Source organism: Ambystoma mexicanum, chromosome 7q, assembly GCF_040938575.1.
Source record: "Ambystoma mexicanum isolate Mex_15411 chromosome 7q, UKY_AmexF1_1, whole genome shotgun sequence".
Lineage (NCBI taxonomy): Eukaryota > Metazoa > Chordata > Amphibia > Caudata > Ambystomatidae > Ambystoma > Ambystoma mexicanum.
In genome coordinates this window covers 87879335-87899640 of record NC_090941.1, presented here as the reverse complement: position 1 = coordinate 87899640, position 20306 = coordinate 87879335, and the positions used below count along the sequence as shown (strand labels likewise).

At 41.5% G+C, this 20306-nt stretch overlaps 1 protein-coding gene and 1 pseudogene across 1 annotated transcript; one reads left to right on the top strand and one right to left on the bottom strand.

Annotated features, from left to right (window-relative positions):
- Positions 1-20306, top strand: part of LOC138528800 (steryl-sulfatase-like) — a 2216653-nt pseudogene that overhangs the window by 1255431 nt on the left and 940916 nt on the right.
- Positions 499-19699, bottom strand: LOC138528806 (uncharacterized). The gene is made up of 4 exons (XM_069640708.1): positions 19387-19699; positions 18842-18956; positions 16026-18526; positions 499-960 (listed from the first exon to the last, which is right to left on the bottom strand). Exons 1-4 carry the CDS (start codon positions 19456-19458, stop codon positions 499-501), a joined length of 3150 nt encoding a protein of 1049 aa, XP_069496809.1. The 5' UTR covers positions 19459-19699.

The following is a 20306-nucleotide window of genomic DNA, read 5'->3' as shown; positions in this document are numbered from 1 at the left end:
CACTGAAAGTGTTTCTGGCAAAGCAAATTACAGAATTGTTGGTTACATCCACTGCATTGCCAAACATATCTTGAGGTGCTTTTGGTGCATATTCCTGCAAGAGACAATCCTGCCGGATTTCCATGGTTGCCCAGGCATTTTGATGCACTCTGCAAGAAAATCTCATGCTACTCCGAGAACACGGGATTTTCGTTTCACCTTGCACGTTCAGGTGCATGCCTGTATGTGATCTGTTGGTTGGTTTGATGGTGGCATTGCAGTTGATGTGTGTCGGATTTTTGAGGTCTTGTAAAAAAAGTTGTATTTGATGTAGCATTTCAGGGAATCTTGGAGGGGTTGCACTAGTGATTTGTGGCATGGAAGACAGTTCTGTTTTTGTATGAAACCTCAGTTCTCACTGCTGGAAAATGTGCTGCTTTCTAACATTTTTATGAAGGCACAGCAGATGTTGTGCAAGTGTGGTGAGTTCATTGATTGATTTGTTCTTCCACCAATATTTCATTGCTCGGCAGATAATGTTGTTACTGTCTCTGAGATCTTGGAAGTACCAGGGTTGAGTGGCTTTGTTCTCACTGATACTAAGGGGCTATCAAGGGTTCTCAAGGTGTGGTTAAAATTCGGGACAACTGTGTTGACCCCCATGAATGGACATGCAATGGCTGTTAGGGAGCAAATGATAGGCTCCAAGTCTTCATGGGGGAACGTCTTTGCAAAAGCAATGGACAATTGAGTTAGGGGGCCCTTGGTTTCTGGACGTTTGGCAGGTGAGGCAGGTAGAGGTGGTAGCGTGATCTGACAAGGCCAGTCAATGGAGATGAGACCTCCCATGTAAGGGGGTGAGGGCATGAACAAGTCAAGTGTGTTGCTCTTGATATAGTTGAGGCATGTGACACGCTGTGCTATGTTTATTGAATCAATGAAGTCTTTGAGGCACTCTTTGGTAGGTTTGGTAGTTGCATCCTGGAAAGATTGAAGCTGCCACGAAAGATGTCATTCAATTTGTTGGTAGTAGGGGTGTACCAAATAGTAGATCTAAGTATTCGTCCGAATACCGAAAGTTAGACATGTGTTCTGCCAGAGCCAAATACGCAGCCAAATAGTTACCTTTTTAATGAATAAAATTATGTAGACAAGAAAAACACTTTGTAAATTAAAAACACACTTTAAAGTATGTACATCCATTTTTATTGCATTTTTCTTCTTTGTCTACAGAAGATGTTGTGTAAACCATGAAAGGAATACATTATCAGAAAATAAAAAGTTCTATAACAGCATAGTTTGTTTTTTGTGCATTCATAGGTGTCACTTGTTCGACAGGATCCAAGTAATTAAGAATAGGACAGAAGTATAGTATGCATGTATGGAATCACTGTGAGGGGAGACAGGGATGCGTCTACTCACACTATCACATTTATCTGTTGGGCTTGCCCATCTTTAGCCTTCTTCCTCCAGTAAGGCAATGAAACACAAAAGGAGCGATTACATCAATTAGCTGACTGCTAAAGTGTTACTGAATACACGCCTTTGGGATGCTAAATCCATGCCTTTTCTTTAACAAATAGTATTGGATAGATAGTATATTTCGTTGTTTTTTGGATGAGGTATGTTTGTGGTGATTTGGGGCTTAGTAAAAGACAACAGCTAAAAATATGTAGGGAATGAGGAGTCCTCCATGGTTGTCGGCTGACCCTACAAGGAAGGCATCGTGCTGATGTTCAGATCTTTAAATGGCATGTGTATGTTTATTTTCCTTATTTGCTTATCTTGTACATCCATGTGGTCCTATGTTTTTAAATTGTAAACTTTTATCTCCTTGTCTTTATTACACAAATATCACTTGTTTTAACTCTCTAATGTTAGGAGGAATATTTCTGCTGCTATAAACTGGGTAATTTTGGTTGAAAGAAATTTTTTAAACTCTTCATCTTTCGGATAACCACATTCTTTTGTAACATATATGATTTTTACCCAATTCAAAGGGACTTATTTTGGCAACATGAGAACGTTGGAGGGCAGCAATTGTAACACGTTTCAATACTGCAAGCACATCTCTGCAGCAGGCACGTTCCCAGTGAGCCATTTTACTTGCTTTATAACTTTAGCCTGCAGGTTGAATACAATTCTTTGCTAAAAGCACACAACCTCCTGAGCTATTCTACAGAGGGTTTGGAACTGCCTGGGATATCTGCAGCAGTTACATTAATACACTTAATTAAATATTGCTTTGATGGGGAATTGTTGGGATTGGAACATGTAATGCTTAGATTACTCACACCTGTCATCAGCAAATCAATAAGCCCCAAAAGAAAATACAATTCCCAAAAAAGGACTTTGTATGCTAGTTTTCATCTACACACTGCACTTCTCTGCTGCAGACACACTTCCTGCTGAGCCATCTTACTTGCTTTATAACCTTGGTTAGCAGGCTGAATAAAGTTATTTTCTGCAGGCACACTACGTTCTTAGCTATTTCAGTCAGGGTTTTGAACTTCATAGGATATCTGCAGCAGTTATATTAATCAATTGTCCAATAGTGAATGCGTATACTATTATTCGAGATCAATGGTTTTCAACTGAATAACACAGGGGAGACCAGAGACAGCTCACTACACATTCAAAATGTTGAAACTTTTCCTTTAACTCACCCCTCCCCAGCAAACCACCAAATTAAAGTATGTCTAGCACATGAATGGGGTGAGACTTTGTTTGCGCTTTCACAACTGTGCTCTTTCTGTACTCAATAAAAAAAGAGACAGCAGCATTTGTTAAATGTTCCTTTTAAAGGATTGACATGACATGCCTGAATGGCTACAGGCACAATCAAAACAGTTCTTAATATATTTTTTAGGGGAAACTATTTGGATTTGAGTGAAAACTAATTAAGTATTTGTCCAAAGCTGAATATCTCATTTTCAGCCGTAAATTCAGTCAGATACTTACTCGAAGATCAATTTCGGTACATCCCTTGTTGACAGATGGTTATAATTGGTGGGTTTTCTCATCCAGAAAGCCTCTGGTAGTGAAAAGGGTCAATAGATGGGATGAATTGTGTTGGTTTCTGTGAGAGAATGAGGAGCTGAACTAGAGCTCTTTAATGAAAATAGCATCCAAATGATGGGCTGTTATCAGGTTTGATGTACCCGCCACATGTAGGACAGTTGAAGGGACGTTTACCAGTGCCATGTTGCGTTTGGGGTGTCAGATGTATTGTGATCAGTATCACTTTTTGCTGGCAGAATGGCTGGTGAGTGCAGGGCCGGAGGTGACTGCAACAGCAGTGTGGCACACGGCAGTTTCACTTGCCTAAGAACTTCATAAGACAAGCTGTGTTACATTTTATTTTTTTATGGAAATTCAAACACTAAATAATGCATACATTGTCAATTAATTTCATTGTTAGCATACTGCCAAAATCATGTTCTCGCTAAACATGCCATTTACTGGAGCATTAAAGAACAAAGAAAATTGCAACATTGCACCATAATTTGTTACAATACTATCACACAGAAACCCAAAGTGCTTAAAATTGCATGTATAAATGCTGCAATGTCTACACAATTCTTAAATTTGCTACGCTCTAGTGCACCCAAACTTCTTTAATGTCCTAAATATCTAGTTGTGTGGAATATTTGTATGGTATAAAATCAGCTAATTTCTCATTTTCTCACTCCTACATATATTTTCTTTTCCACCATCCCACAAAGACTTTAACAGTTGACTTGGGGCACTAATATGCCAGATCTGCTTCACCCTCATCAGTTTTAAATGATTACTTAACTTTGCTTTTAAATAGTCATGGCCCAATCTTTCCAGTTTACCATCCAACACCCCATTTCGATTCATACAATCTCTCCAACCAGCTTTAGTTTCCTAATCACGAGAAATGGGAATCTGGCTTGGTGAAAAGGATATTTTTAAACATTCGCCCAATAGAGTTACAATTGGCCCTCAACATTTGCTCTACAAATTCAAAGGTGGGGTTGAGACGCATGAGGACTTTAGTTCCCCCTTTCCGTCTCATTGTGGAACAAGGTTTTGCTTGACCTGACTGCCATATTCATCTCCAAGACTTTACCTTATCCACATCCAGTTGCTTTTGACCATTCTATAACAAAATAACAGCTCCAAATGTTCCTTCTGTGGCAAACATAACATAGAGACTTGGATTAATGGAACCAGGCAGTGATGCCCGTGTTTATGACCAAACTGTAAAGGGCAATTGAGAGACAGTTTACTCTGTTAGCTTTTGCTGTTCTTTAGGGATTCCATGATAATCTTGTCAAATAATCTTGACTTCCTTGCAGTAACAGAAACCTGATTTCACAAAGCAGCTGGTCCGTCTCTCGCCCTAGCGATCCCCGACATACTCAATTCTCAGAGCTGATAGACCTAACTCTACAGGAGGCGGTATCGCCATTATCTTCAAATCTACACTAGACATGAGAACAGCCACCTCGACTCCTCTCGCATCATGCAAATTCCTATCAGTAAAATCCCAAACTTTACCCAAACGTACTATTACCATCCACTTAATGTACAGGCCTCCAAGTCCTGCATGATCATTCGAAGAAGACATCACGTCCTTAGTGGCTGATAACACCAAACTTACTGCACAAAACATTATCTTAGGTGATTTTAACCTCAGCTATAATGACCTTAATGACTTACCTGCCACATCTCTAGCCAACTCCCTGTCAGAACACGGCTTCCTACAAAAAAACACTCAACCTACCCACATGAAAGGCAGGACACTCGACTGGGCAGAGGACCTAAATGGCAACCTTACAATAAAGAAATCATCACCCCTATTGTGGACTGATCACTACCTCCTCTCCTTTGATCTTAACATCAACAACGTAGAGATAAAAAAAAAGTATAGCTGCACCACTTTGCCTCACCAGAAACAATCACATTACAGATGAGGCCATCATACCTCTAGTAATCCCCATACTCAATGCATTACCATCCATGAATGACTCGAATTTGATGGTAGACACGTATAATGAATCCATGGTCAAAGCCATAGACATAATCGCCCCACTAAAAATGCGTAGTGGCAAACCAAGAGCACTTGGTTTACTCCTGAACTTAAAATACTACGCACAGAAAAGAGGAAACTTGAAACGCTTTGGAAAAATACCCCTTTATTAGACAACAAAACGAACCAATCAAATATCACGTCCACATATAAAAGTGAGATAATCCGCACTAAAAAATAAACCTTCAATGACAGAATAAACCAAGTAGGCTCCAGTACCAAAGAATTGTTCAATATCTCAATAGAACTGGAAAACCCCAACCCACCTGCAGACACTTGTCTGAAGGATAAACCCTGGTGCACTAGCATCTAAAATGCTCTCACCAATAAAATGACTGGTCTCCAGAACAAAATAGCCGACAAACGGCACCAACTAATCATATGTAATCAAATTAATCCGACTACGGCTGCCTCCTCACACCAAAATTCAGGCTTTAATTTCACCAATGTATCAGTACCTGAGATACAAAAAAATCATAGCCTCACTGAAACCCTCCAACTGCAAAGGGGACAGTTGATCATAAAAAATGCGCCCAGAGATTTGTCCCCTTTTATCATCAAATTAACTCATCATTATCTAGCAACTCTGTACCATGCAACCTGAAGGAATCCTGGGTGCTCCCATTACTCAAGAAACAAACGCTATATCCATCAATACCCACAAAATATAGACCGATCACAACTCTCCTGTTTCTATCAAAAATATCAGATAGGGTTGCATACTTGCAAATCCAAGACTAGATTGAGACAAACAAACTAATAGGAACGCTACAATCTGGTTTCAGACCCCAACATGGAATGGAAACTGCCGTTGTTGACCGCAAAAGCCATATTGATGAACTAAAAGGTAAAGGCAGAGTGGCCCTCCTACTCCTCCTAGACTTGTCGGCGGCCTTTGACCTGGTCGACCACAAGGTACTCTGTGACCACCTTGCATCAGTAGCTCACTTTTCAAGCTCTGCTATCAGTGGATTCAATCATTCCTTAATAACAGGACCATGCGTGGCTTCTCACCCACGGCAGCGGCCGACCCCATACCCATTACCTCCGGTGTACCAGAAGGCTCATTTTTATCACCTACATTGTATAATATTTTTAACAAGACACGATTTGATAAACTGGACCGTCTGGGTGTCACCTACACTAATTGCAGAGGACACCCAGATACTCCTACCCCTGTCAGGCATCTATGACACAGATGTATTTCGGATTAAAGAAATCTACACCATCATTCAGGCATGGATGGCCCTCCACGGCCTCTGCATGAATGATGATAAGACAGAGATTCTCCTGGTCGGTTCTCCCACTAACCTAAAGAAACTCAGCCCTAACTACACTAGAATATGCATTGATGGGAACAACATTCCCATTGTCAAAGATGTAAAAACCCTAGGTTTTTACCTTCACTCCAACTCTAAACTAAGCAAACATGTAAATATTACTGCCTCAGCCACTGCCTACACTGGCAAGCTGATCAGAGCGTGTAGACCTCTACTGTCGCCCAACAGTTGTCTTACACTAGCCAGAGTACTCATACAGTCTAAACTGGATTATTGCAATGGTCTTTACTTAGGCGCCAATAAATCCATAACTAAAACTTCAGATATTGCAGAATAACATGCTTAGAGCCGCCTTAAACATACCCAGAAGAGAGCACATTGCGGCAACCAGAAAATCCTGCAATGGCTCTCCATACAAGAAGAAATTGACATGAAAACTCTCTGCCTTACCCACAAAGCACTGAACCACCGAGCCCCACTTTATCTCACTGACAAATTCACCCTAAGAACCTCTACCCGCACCACGAGATCTACTATCACCTCCTGTTTAGTGATACCTAGATACAACTTTAAAAGAGCAGGCGGCTCCAGCTTCCCAGTCCTGGCCTCCCAACTATGGAATACTCTCCCACAAGACATCAAATCCATTCAAGTATTCGAGTATTCGAAAAATTCAGAAGTAGTACCATCACCTGGCTACTCAATAGGAACTAACCCATCTTCTCTCTTAGCCTTACACCTAGTCCTCCCACCAATGTTCCTACTTGTTCATTTATGACTGTACCCTTTGCTGGGACTACTGCATTAATTGAATTCATACTGTGTATCATATGTCCTAGGTGCTATCCTGTATGTATCATGAGTCTTATGTACCATCCTGTATGATCTTTAACATCTAACTACATTCCTATCCACAAGCACCCAGATACCCCTGCGTCAGTCGCGCTATATATATAAAATAAACAAACAAACAAACATCAGACATTATGCTGTTGCTGCAGGTATTTCTGTTGCTACGAAGGTTCGGGAAGCATTCATGGCATAGGGGATTAGCGAGCAGACATGGCAGCTCTCCCCTGTTGTATCCATACCAATTTTGGACATTTCTTTGTACCACATGTTGTTCGTTACATGTGCTGTTTCTGTGAGAAACATGTCAGTTCCCTTCATGTCTGTGCCAACTCTGCACTTACCTCTTATTACCTTATCAGCAGTGTATTCACTTCCACCTGACATGGTAGTCCTCGCTGCTGCGGTCGGGGAAGTGTTTGTGTGGGATACAGCGGTGACATGCAAAGCAAAGTACAGCTGCCAAAGGGCAGTACCTAAGAGCCCAGTGGATAATAGGAACCACACAACAAACATGGCACTCTTTATTGTTTTCACCATAACCATTTACGCCGCTTTTGAGCCGCTGATGAGATGATAAAGTTGCCCGCCTGAAAATTTTGAGAGAAGTTCATATTGTATCAGTATTTGTAAGTAACATTTAAGCTCTGCGTGCTAAGCAATCACTGAGTGCCCATGCAAATATCTCCTCCCAGATTTTCTGTATAAATGAGTTTCGTAACATGGACAGGATGGGGTATGCACTGTGTTCGAGTTGTGGGTATACCTGGGCCAAATACTCTATGAATACTAGAAAGTAAATCTCAGGGGAGCGTGCGCTCAAATGTCAGGATCTTATAACATGGACAAATTGGTTGGAAAATGCTTCGGGGAGATCAATAGGAGGTAACATCAGACAGTCCTCTCTAACAATTGTATCACAGTCACTGCCCCCTTCATGTACGATAAAAGAGAAATATTAAGACAGTGGACGTCATTACGACCTTGGCGGTAAGGGGTTAACTGCGCCGGTAATGGTGCCGGAGCCATCAGCCCCTTACCGCCCCATTACGAGTCTGCTGACGGGACCCGCAAAGGGTGCCTGCTAAAGCAGGTTCCCTTAGCGGGTCCCGCTAGCAGACCACAGAGCTAACAACGGGCCTGTTATTAACGGGCCCGTTATTAATGGGCCCGTTGTTAGCTCCCTTCCCATTCCCATTGAGCCCTATGGGGGCTCGAATGGGAATGGGGATGTACTGGGTTCTGGTTCCTTGAATGACGAATTACCGTGCACTCCAAGGTTGCAATGGCCCAGTAATTCCTCATTCAAGGAACCCAGACCCCGTACCCGGTAAGGGGGTAACCATGCCGCAAATTGCGGTATGGTTACCTCCAAGGTCGTAATGACCCCCAGTGTTACTGCTGCAAACATGCACGGCCAGCGTGTGCGGAAAAAGAGAATGTTAAATCGTGTTACTGCTGTCAATGTGCACTTGTGTCCTCGTTGATGCTTCTCAAAGGGGTATGTTTGGACAAGGGAATGGAAATGTCAGTCCATGGGTTAAATGGCCTTTGCTGGAAATGGATGGTGTTTCTCATTGGGCTATTTTCACCAATCTTGCTGTGGGGATTTCAGTTGTTTGGGGGCACCTGACGATAGGGTGGCCAGTAGTCTCTAGTTCAGGTGTTTTAGGGACACTTATGCTTTCTTGTGGACCTTCGGTAGCTGTAGTGTTGGCCCTGTTGATCTCTGCAGTTATTCTTCAGGGCAAGACTGATAATTTGTAGGGCTTGACGTCCTGCAGGTGGTTCCAAACTGTCTTCCCCTGTAGTCTCACTGCTCTGTCTATAACTGCCTCTACAACATGGGGACCGGTAAAACGAGGCACGTTCCAGCGCCTAGTGAAGTTCTTTAGAAGTACAAAGCCTCCTATTTGTACAGCTGGATCCTTGTGTGTTTCCTGCTGAGGCGTTCACACACTCCATTTGCTTGCGGGTGGTACGCACATGCAGATTTGGGTTTTATTCCTAGCAGGGTAGTGATGTGCTGGAGCATTTCATTGGTGAAGTGAGGGCCGTTTTCAGACCTCAGGACTTCACAAACGCCCCATCTTGGGAATACTTCCCAGACCAGAAATGTAGCTGCTCGGAGAGTGTCTGCATGGAAACAGAGTCCAGCCTCTATCCATCTTGAGAAAGGACAGACAACCACTATCATGTATCTGTATCCTTGACATACTTGGATCATGTCCATGTAGTCAACAAGGAGGTGCAGAAATGGGCCTTCAGGTCTAGGTATGGCTCCTCTCACAACTCTCAGGGCATGCCCAGCAGTGAACTGCTGGCACGTCAAACAGTTACTGATAAAGTTTGCCACTTGTTCATTTGGGTTGGGGCAGAACTATGATTCCCCAATGAGTGCTGCAATTACATCTTTTCCTGTGTGTATAGGATGATGCAACTGCGTTAGTGCTCTTTTTAGTAAAACAAGTGGCATGACCACTTTCCCTGTGTTGTTTTGTCGCCATAGGGTTTCTGTTGGGGACATTGAACATCCTCTCTTTACACAGAGTTCCTTTTCATCCCTGGGTGTAGCTCCCTGCTGTTCCATTATCTGAGTTTCTGTAAGGTAATTGTATCCATCCTTCAACAGCATCTGCCTCACCCAGTCTGTCTTTTTGCTTCTCCTTCAATTCCCAAATCTCTCCAAAATATGATGCACACTTTGCCTCATAGTCTGCCATTTAATTTCCCCTTGAGATTGCATTCTCTGTCCATGTAGCTGCCTCCAGAGCCCTCTTGTGCGTCTTTGTCCACTTTGGGTAGTGTTTGCACTGCTCCTGGGTTGTAGGGTCTGGTGAGAGGGTATCTATCGTGGTAGTTGTCCATCGTGGGAGCAGTGGTGATCAGTGTGAACTTGTACGATCGGCGGTCATATAGGCTTTGGTGCTTCTTCCGGTTGCAGTGTCTTCCGGGACAGGGGGCATATTACGACCTCCCCTCTTCAGTCCTGCCTCTGGTCAACTTATCAACCACACCACCACAATCTCTTCTATCGTCCACCAAATGCCACACCTTTGTTATCCCTGCCAGGTGTCCATCGTAGTTGACGTAATTTTCAAATGACCAGTACATTACATGTAGACGCATCCACCTTCTGGTTTTCACCATACCGACTACCCTACACACTTCCCTATGTACTTCTTTGGGTTGCGTGGGTTTTCTACCTTCATTCCATGTGCGATCAAGTCAGATTCTGCTATCTTCTGTCTTAGTCTCTCTCTCTGTATTTCTGCAGTGCAAAGTCCGGGCAAAGTCATTTTGTACAGCGAAAATGACTTTGCACTGACTTTGCCCGGACTTTAAACTGCAAAAATACACTTTGTACCGTTCCATGAATCAGGGTTTGTGTTGTCAGTTCAAAGTCACTTTTCAGCAGTGCAAATTCACTTTGAACCAGGCAAATATTCCATGAATTAAGCCTTATTTGTTCAGTAACACTGGTCAAAACGATCAGCCGTACAGTGAAATAACTGAAGCAACTAGCCCACTTTGGGCCAAAAACTCTCTGACTTTGACCGAAATAACTGGCCCAAACTCGCATGTTGGGCTTGCACTTCAGCATTGCCATATTGCCCTAGCGGCCGTCAATGCCTGGACACCCAAAAGTCTGCATACAGCATTGGCAGTCTTGGAAGCTTGCTATAATTTAAATAATCTACTCAAGATAAAGACTGAGGTCATTTGATTTGGTAAAGCAAACAGGAGCTATGCATAGCACCTTGAAAATAGGTCTGAATATAAAAGGGGGTGTACCGAATAGTAAATTTAGTATTCAGCCGAATGCCAAATAGTTGGCCTAAGTATTCGGCCAGAGCCAAATAGTTGTTTACTACTAGAAATGTGTAAATATGTGTATAGAAATGTTCTTTTTGAAATATAAACATAGAAAATTGCATTAATTGGTCCTGCCTGACCTGCCCAGAGCATTTCAAACACTCAGTCCCAGCACACCCCGGACACACGGTGTGCTGCGGAGCACTCCACTCTTAAGAAATCAGCTGATCTTTCAGCGTTGGGTTTCTGTTTTATTAATAGGAAGGCACCAAGGAGAGTGGCTAGGGCACCGCAGGGCAGATCGGGGCAGAGCCAGCCGAGGAGGTGTTAATGTGCCCGTCTATCTGGCATTCCTCATATTAATCTGGGGCTTGTCATGAACATGAGTCGAGCTCCTGTAATAAAGCTCTTGTGACCTTATTGATTGGGACACTTGTGAATAATGAGGTTGGGCTAGTGGCAGGGTAAGGATCAGTGCTTTAAATGGAAGAAAAGAAGTGCAGATACTCCCTAAAGTAAGCCAGACATTCCAGCACAGTGCTTTCGGCACTAGCCATTTCGGTGTGGTACCTTGGGCATGCACAGGCGTCTTTTAGACACACCATGTTGTTTGGAGGTAGTGAGATTAAATTATGTGCCAAAGATCACAGGCTTTGGCAAAGTAGTGTATTTGGGATCCTTTCACACAAAATTCCAGATTATTGTTATGCATTGTGTTAAGAAAGTTTGAATAGCCACATCAAATGAGACTGTTTTGCGCATCAAACTAGCAGATATCATAGCTGTAAACTGAGCTTTAGAAGGGGAGTTTTATTATTGCTTGCTTTCATTACCTAATAAGAAATTCAGTAGGGAACTGGGGCTGTGTGCAAGTTTTAATTCGAAAACATTCCATCGCAACTTCAATGACTTTAACATTTACATAGACTGCTAATAACAAAGAAACAAATTTAAAAAAGTAATTTCCCAGTCTTTCCATATCAATCCCTGCTCCATCAAGTAATAGGTGAAGCCCCCTTAGCGAAATAGTGTTCTGCGCCTTGTGTGCTGAGAGCACAGTAGCTGCATTTTTGCAATTCAAAGTCCAAGCAAAGTCAGCACAGTCATGTTTGCAGTACAAAATGACGTTGCCCGGACTTTGTACAGTAGAAATACACTTTGCACGGTTCCATAAATCAGGGGTTGTGCCGGCAGTGCAAAGTCACTTTTCAGCAGTGCAAATTCACTTTGAACCAGGCAAATATTCCATGAATCGGGCCAATATTGTTGGAAATGCACTACTTGCAATACATTTTAGCAAAAAACTCCTGTTTGCGTATTACAAAAACACTCTGTCAGCAAGGAATTCATTATAATTTGCAACGGTGGTCACTTTTTCATTGGTCCCCGGGCAATTTTATGATCCCAGTCTGATCCTGTGGGCTCGTCTGAAATGTTTTTGTCATCTGCATTACCTAGACGTTGGGCAGTTTCTTCAGTGGACGCTGCAGAGAATCGTTGCTGACAGGCTGCAAGCCCCTTATGTCTACAAAACAGGCATTTGTGTGGCAGACATTTTTCTGTCAGTAAATTATTAACAAGAAGTATGCTTTCCGCTAGCAAGTTACAGAACAGTATAGATTGACAAAGAGACATTTTCTTTTCAGAAAAGGGGCGATAAGAATGCGATGTAAGCTACCTGAAGGGGCTGTCTCAGCTGGCGTACTATTTCCAAGTGCGTCACAGCTGTTACAAAGCAATATTTGCTCCTTTGTGGAGCGGTCTGTGCAACAGGTGCATTATCAAAGAACAGAAAACATATGCGAAGCTCGGTTTGTCAGCGAGCATTACTTTCCGCGCGTGTAGGGGTATTTGTTAACGTCCTTCCAGAAACAGCAAAATCAATATTTGTTTAAAACCAAAGCTTTTTTTCTATCGCTGACAGGCCCATATTTTTCAGCAATTTAATGTACTATAGTAATAGCCATTTCCTTCGGCATGCCTTCGGTGCATTGTGAAAGGGCTGCTTTTTTGTGTCTCTTTTTCTCAGAAGTAGCATTTAAATAATGAGATCAATATAATGAGCTATTGTTGTTTCTCATGGCTTCAGACATCAGGGTGCTAATTGGTTGTCCTGTGTTTTAAATATATTCCGGTCTGTGCTCCGTGGAAAGAGCTCGCCATCCTGAAATTCCAAAGGGAATATGAAATATCTGGAGCAATAAATCAATGTGTGTGGGAAGTGTAGAAAAGATCAACTTTGAGGCAGTTTGCGCGCGCCAACTCTATTTATCAGTGTCACCCAGTATTACCTGCAAAAAGGGAACCAATAAAGCTTAACTTGCTAGCCAAGTGGACGCCGCAGACTGAAACCCAAGAACGCGACGAGGTGTCAGACAGGCTCCGCCATTATTGAACACTCCTGTGCTGTGATCTGCCTGCAAAGCGGAGGTGCCAGAACGCTTTTCTTCGAATGTGCAAGAAGTTGTGGGTAGAGGTGCTTTAGAAAAACAATCCCTAAATCGATGAATGTATAGTTTACGGAAGGGGTGTGTTGACAATTAAGAAGTGCTCCCCTCACCCCTCAAAAGCATAGGAACTTTCATAATTTGAAAACTCAGTTTAAGGTTCGGCCAGTGTCACTATGTGTGTGTGTCATTTGCTTGATTTTAAAGAGGTTTTCCATGATTTCATGGTTTTGCTTTTCACTTTTCTCGTTCTGATCGACAAAACGATGCGACTGTTGCGTAACGTCCCAGGTCAAAAAGGATGACTTTAGAGACCATCCTGGAGTCATCCGATGATCATCGAACTACATTAGAAGTCATTCCCACATCATCAGAAGTCATCATGCTGTTAAAGTCATCAGCAAATGTCTCAGAATGGTGGGTGATGATTTGGGGATGAGCTTAGGATGACTTGCTGATGATGCTAACATCATCCCTATTTTAGCAAACTCTTTGTTCCTGATGATTTTAGGATGACTTGCCGATTACTTCAAGAGCATCACCATGATGATTTGGGGATGAGCTTAGGATGACTTGCTGATGATGCTAACATCATCCCTATTTTAGAAAACTCTTTGTTCCTGATGATTTTAGGATGACTTGCCGATTACTTCAAGAGCATCACCATGATGATTTGGGGATGATTCTGGGATGACCTGCCGATTACTTCAAGAGCATCGACAGGTTTGTCCCTGATGATTTGGGGATGATTCTGGGATGACCTACTGTCAAGAGCATCGTCATGAAACATGTTTGTTCTTGATGATTTGGGGATGGCTTACTGATTAATCACAGAGTTTGTAGGATGATTTGCGGTCTAATACGGATAGTCTTTCAGCTTTTGCTTAATTGCACTTGTGCTGAATGATTTTTTAATGCTTTGCTAAGCACATCTGTTTGGCATTAGTTTTAATTGCATGTAAAAAGCATAATATGGATATGATCATTTAAATTGCAACACCCAATGTAAAAGTGCTGAACCATTGACCAGGAATCACACTTAAAAAGCATACATGCCACAGAAATAGTTTTCTTGCAGTAATAAGTGACTAACGCATAAGTATGGGAATTCACCGCTAAGTACATTCTATAGTCAAAAATAGTCATTTTAATTAGTCATCATGCACCCTTCCAAACCAAATCCATGTGATTCAAGACACATATTGGTAGAACTTGCCATGGAGCCCAAATTAAGCCACAATTATCCAACCTTAACATTTGTTAGACAGTAATCAGTGCACTCATTTTACATTGGTGCCTATCACGCAATGACTACTGTTCTGCATGAGTACAGCGAGGAGTACGGTCTAAAATGATTACTCAGGCCCCACACTACTACAAACTTGGAGTGAACCCCAATCATATGTTTGAATAAGGCTTCGACTGGCAGTCTATACACTTCCCGAAGACAATGTGAGCTGGCAAGATAAGCGACTGAAACAGGATTACTTCAATGATTCCATAATGAAATCATGTCCAACCAAAATTTTTCCAAAAAAGAAAAATTGCATATATAGCGCTATTCTTTCACTTCTGCCAAAAATTCAATTACTTCAGTACAAGTTATGTGAAATGTTTTCACTGGACATAAAAAGTCAAGCTTATCATATATGAATGATAATAGACTCACTTTGTCATATTGCCCAATCCACATTCATACTGCCCTGTCTATGTACATACAGAAAGTACATCAAAGCTCCTGGTATGTAGATAAAGTGTGTCCTCCATTCTGCTGGTAACCACAAGCAAAGTCTCTCAAGTTAAACTGACTCACCAAATGTCAACCACCACAAGTACAAAAGAAAAGATTGCCCACACAATATAGTTTGGTTAAAAATATAGTCTTTATATAAACGTTTAGATATAAATTAATCTCAACATTACAGGTGAGTACATTATTTCATATGAACACCCCATTATGTATAGGAGCTAACACAGGGTCTCCAGAAAATATGCACTTACCAGACCTGGTTCACCAGGTCTGCCACTTAATGATATAGACCACTAACCATAACATCTCAACAGAAAGGTGCAATTAGTCTACCAGGCCCTTCCCTTACACATAGAAGGAAAAGACAGGTATGCAGACCACACTCAAAAGGTGACAAAGGAAATTTAAGATGGATTCACCGGCCCCCAAAAGCTGGTCACACATGTCCCCAACACATATTTGGCCCTAGGGAACAAGTAAGGGAAACACACAGTAAAAATACTAGCAGCACTTAATGGAAGAAGGGGTTGAGTGGTGAATGACCAGCTAAACTAGAGAACCCATCCCACAGGTGAGTTTAGACAGCTGTTTAGGAATTCCCAGTTTAGGGTTATGGATTCAAGTTGCTAGCAATGGGCCCATTGGGGTTGTATAAACATTTCTAAAAGTAGCCCCCTCTAGCTACAAAAGTAAGCAAAGTGTTTCTCGGGGCTTCCTTGAAGCCTAAAAGATGCACTTCCAGCATGTGTTTGAATGTAGGAAACCAGTTATGTTCAATCCAATTCAAAACAATTTGGCATTTCAGATATAAAAGTTTCATTTTCAACTTTGATGAAAAAACATACCTTTTGTATTACTGGTATGTGGATGGCTAATGTGCTTTTCTCTTCGACTACCAAATGAACTGGGTCTTTCATATCATAAGACTGACACACAAGTGGAATAACGAGTGCCAAATTGGTGAACGCATTTGCTTCTCTACACTGTATGAATCTACTGACCCTACCATAGGCATGCAATCCACCCTCGTTCACATATTTGATCACACTTTGATCTCTCCTCTGAATACGAGTGTAATTTGAACTGTAAACAAGAAGATTATTTTTCTCCATAAATATCTTGTTACATGATACAACGCCAGAGTCAGTGATTTGGGCAATCCGAGTCACTGCTACATATTCATCTTCAGGTAAAGTGTAAGGGTTTGTCGACCCAACACTGTAAACACCATTTTCAATGTTCACATACTTTTTTCTATTATGTAAGCTCATCATACTTTGGTAGAACTCTGCCTCATCACTACCACTTAACAAATATTTTTCTTTCAGAACTGGGATTACCTGTATCATACTTATGGCATCGAGAATCTGTGTTTCTACACCTGTAGTACCATGAAAATGCTGCAAAATGAAACCATTGAGATCTTCAAAAACAAAACAGTTAGCTGTAAATAGAGGTCCTGTTGCTCGAACGCTGTCTACTAAATGTACTAACTGATGAACATTCATGGTCATAAATCGTTTTTCATATAACTCTGTGAAGAGTTGCACAAATAGAAATAAACTTTGTTCACCTATATGTAAATCTTCCTGGTTAATGTTTTCACTTAAAAGTTTGTGGATTGCTTTCGAAAGAATACAAAAGTGCAAGTAGTGTTCCTTATGTAGAACATTTTTAAGGACTGGTATTCCCCAAAAAAGTAGAAAGTTCCTAAATTCTGAAGACTTCCAGTACAATAGTTCATCAATAGACCTTGGTACTCTACTTACATCTAAAGTCGGTTTTATCCTTCGCAAATAACCATTTACTATTGTTACTTTTTCATAATAGGAGTATGAACAATGCTTGTAATCTTTTGTAAACCAGACTGTCAGCAATAATTTCATAATGCCTCCACATACGCCATGCATGTAATCAATCACAAATCCTTTGGTTATACAAAAGTACTTCAGGAACATAAACCACGTTGGTCCTTTAATTCCTCTCACAGTGTAACTAGACTGCCCAGTCTTAATGTTGTCTATAACATGCTTTACATCCTCTGTAATTGTATCAAGTGTCCTTGGTGGTCCTTTAGGGCCTTCATCATTATAAGGAAATACCCAACAGTGCCCTTTGCCCGAAACTGTGCTTTCACCCTCTTGAAGGCAATGCCAGCAGCCAAACTTTCCATTGAACTGCGTGCTATTTGACACTAGACAGCGTGCAGGTAAATCACAGGTAACTGTGAGAAGTGTAGCATGACACGTGAAGCTGGAATTGTTGTGGTCATTAAATACAACACCATCTTCAAGTTGTGCAAGGTCAGCATACAATGGCTTTAAGAAAGACCACATTACTGGCTTTTTTGAGGACACCCATATGCCATACAATAACACATTTTCTCGAAGTTTCCTTTGGGAAATGGGCAGCTCATTCACAATCAAGTACACTGGCCACATTGATACTTTGGAACTTTTAAATACAGGAACGCCATCTGTGTTCATAGCAAATGATAGACTATTTGGGTCGTTTAGAAAGCCCCTCTCAAACAAATCCAAATAAAGTTCCCCATCATAAACATCTTTCATTTCATGTTTTTCTTTCTGCATATAGTGATGAAATCGATAGTTTCGCACATTTTCTGTAAAGCCTTTTCGACTAAACATGATTTGTAACTGGGCAATCAGACTATGTTGGATAAAATAGGAGATTGAATCATTTGGTGTCAAATCTTTTAAACAATGAGTATTAGGGCAAGTCTGCGTATTCTTGTCAACATGTGTATAGCAAGTTGCACAGTAGTAATTAATAATGGGGGCTTTAACAAAACCCTTTATGTATTTTTGAAGATGATACATTGTTCGTATCATTCTGTTACTGGGTGGAAGAAGTAGGTAAATAAGATTAAGCATGTAGTTAGCAGCTTCATCACTCAAACGAAAATGAATCATAAAGCAACAAACTAGTAGAACAACCACTCCCAAACACCTGGTTGACCCTTCAAACATAGGTTGTTTTTCATCTGAGGGTAGCGTTTCATCAGCTTGTACTTGAACTTCTTCATAATCATTTTGAATGGTGTATCCAATTTGATCGGCAAGTACCTGCAAACCAGAACTATGCTCAGAATCATGACCAGAATCATGAACATGCCCATTCATTTCACCCATCAGGGTGCCACATAACTCATTCCACATAGTGTCAGTCATGTCTTCATCTGCTTGTGGTGTAGAATCTGGTAAGGTTGTACAGTCACTCTCGTCCATTTCCTCAGAGACACTAATGGGAGCTGTGTGTGTGCTTCTACCAATGATGTTCTCTTCAATTTGGGTGTGCTGCTCTTCACAGTATGCGGTAGAAGGATCTGCAATGCAATGCAATGCAATAGCGGGTCATTCACAGGACAAATTGATTAATTCAACTAGTAAAAATTGGGTTGTGCATAGGTATAAATAGAAATAGTAAACTTGTGTTATTTGTATGAGAATCAGCTAGCATCAGTTTAAATTAGTTTATCAATTCAGATCATTTATTATAAGTGGACCAAGGAGTAAGCGTTACAGACTACCAATAGCTGTTTGTGTGCAGTGAGTTTTTTAACTGAATGTATCAATAACAGTGTTTTGTGGTTATGTGCAATAAAATACTATAACATACATTTGGAATGGTTATAATGTACCTAGGAAGAAAAGGTCATCTGCTCTATTAAAAGTCTTGGCATGGTCTTCTATCGCCTTCTTGGATGTTCCACATAGAGTGTTTGAAGAATCAGTTTCTACGATGAAATGTTCCTTCTGCAGCCACACATAAAACCAGTATTAGAATTGCATAATTGTCATACAGGTCTTGCTTTAAGAGCCAGAGAGTGTAAAGTATGAATGCACAGAATAGAGAAAACAAATGACATGTAATGAAAGCAGACTTAATTTCCCAACTTTAGAGGTAGTCAGGCGGTTAGAGGTAGTCAGGCGGTTAGAGGTAGTCAGGCGGTTAGAGGTAGTTAGGCGGTTAGAGGTAGTCAGGCGGTTAGAAGTAGTCAGGCGGTTAGAGGTAGTCTGATTGTTAGTGACCAAGCCGAATACAGGAGTTTATTTTTGGTGCACTTTCACCCCTTTTTGTTTTAGAAATATTTGCTTGTTTTTAGGAAGAATGTATTTTTGGGGAGTAAAAGCATGTAGGAGACCTCTTATCGGTAGAGTTGCATTGAACGTTAATATATTTTACCAGTGCAATCCATTTTTTGTAAGGTCCTCGTTTCTTTCCTTTTCCTCGAGGGGGCCTTTCATCCATTTCCATTTGTATGGCTGTGTTGGTTGACAGAAATACCCTAACCAGATTATACAAGCAATTAAAAGTTAGTCAAATAATTAAGATAACAGAACAGAATACAGGTGGCAAAAGGGGTGCCCTGCGTATTCATGGATACCAAGGTGCATTTTTAGCCGTCTAAAATGTTGGGCTAAAATGGAAGCCATGAGGCCTAAACATAGCATGCACCCCCTGGGTGAGAATCCTTTGGCATCCCAGTCAAAAACAAGCACCCAGCACCCTCAAAATCCCCATTGTGGCAAGGGTAAAGCTTGAGACTATGTTGGGCCAAAATGGAAGCCATGAGGCCTAAACATAGCATGCACCGCCTGGGTGAGAATCCTTTGCCATCCCAGTCAAAAACAGGCACCCAGCACCCTCAAAATCCCCATTGTGGCAAGGGGAACGCTTGAGACTATGTTGGGCTAAAATGGAAGCCATGAGGCCTAAACATAGCATGCACCCCCTGGGTGAGAACCCTTTGCCATCCCAGTCAAAAGCAGGCACCCAGCACCCTCAAAATCCCCATCGTGGCAAGGGTAAAGCTTGAGACTATGTTGGGCTAAAATGGAAGCCATGAGGCCTAAACATAGCATGCACCCCCTGGGTGAGAATCCTTTAGGTAGCAAGGCAGTGGTAGAAGAATTGCAAATAGCGGTAATTTCATTCAAACCAGTGGGGGGCATGTTTTCTGGGGTCATAGACACAGATAAAGTGGCATTTGCATCATTAGGTAGCAAGGCAGTGGTAGAAGAATTGCAGATAGCGGTAATTTCATTCAAACCAGTGGGGGGCATGTTTTCTGGGGTCATAGACACAGATAAAGTGGCATTTGC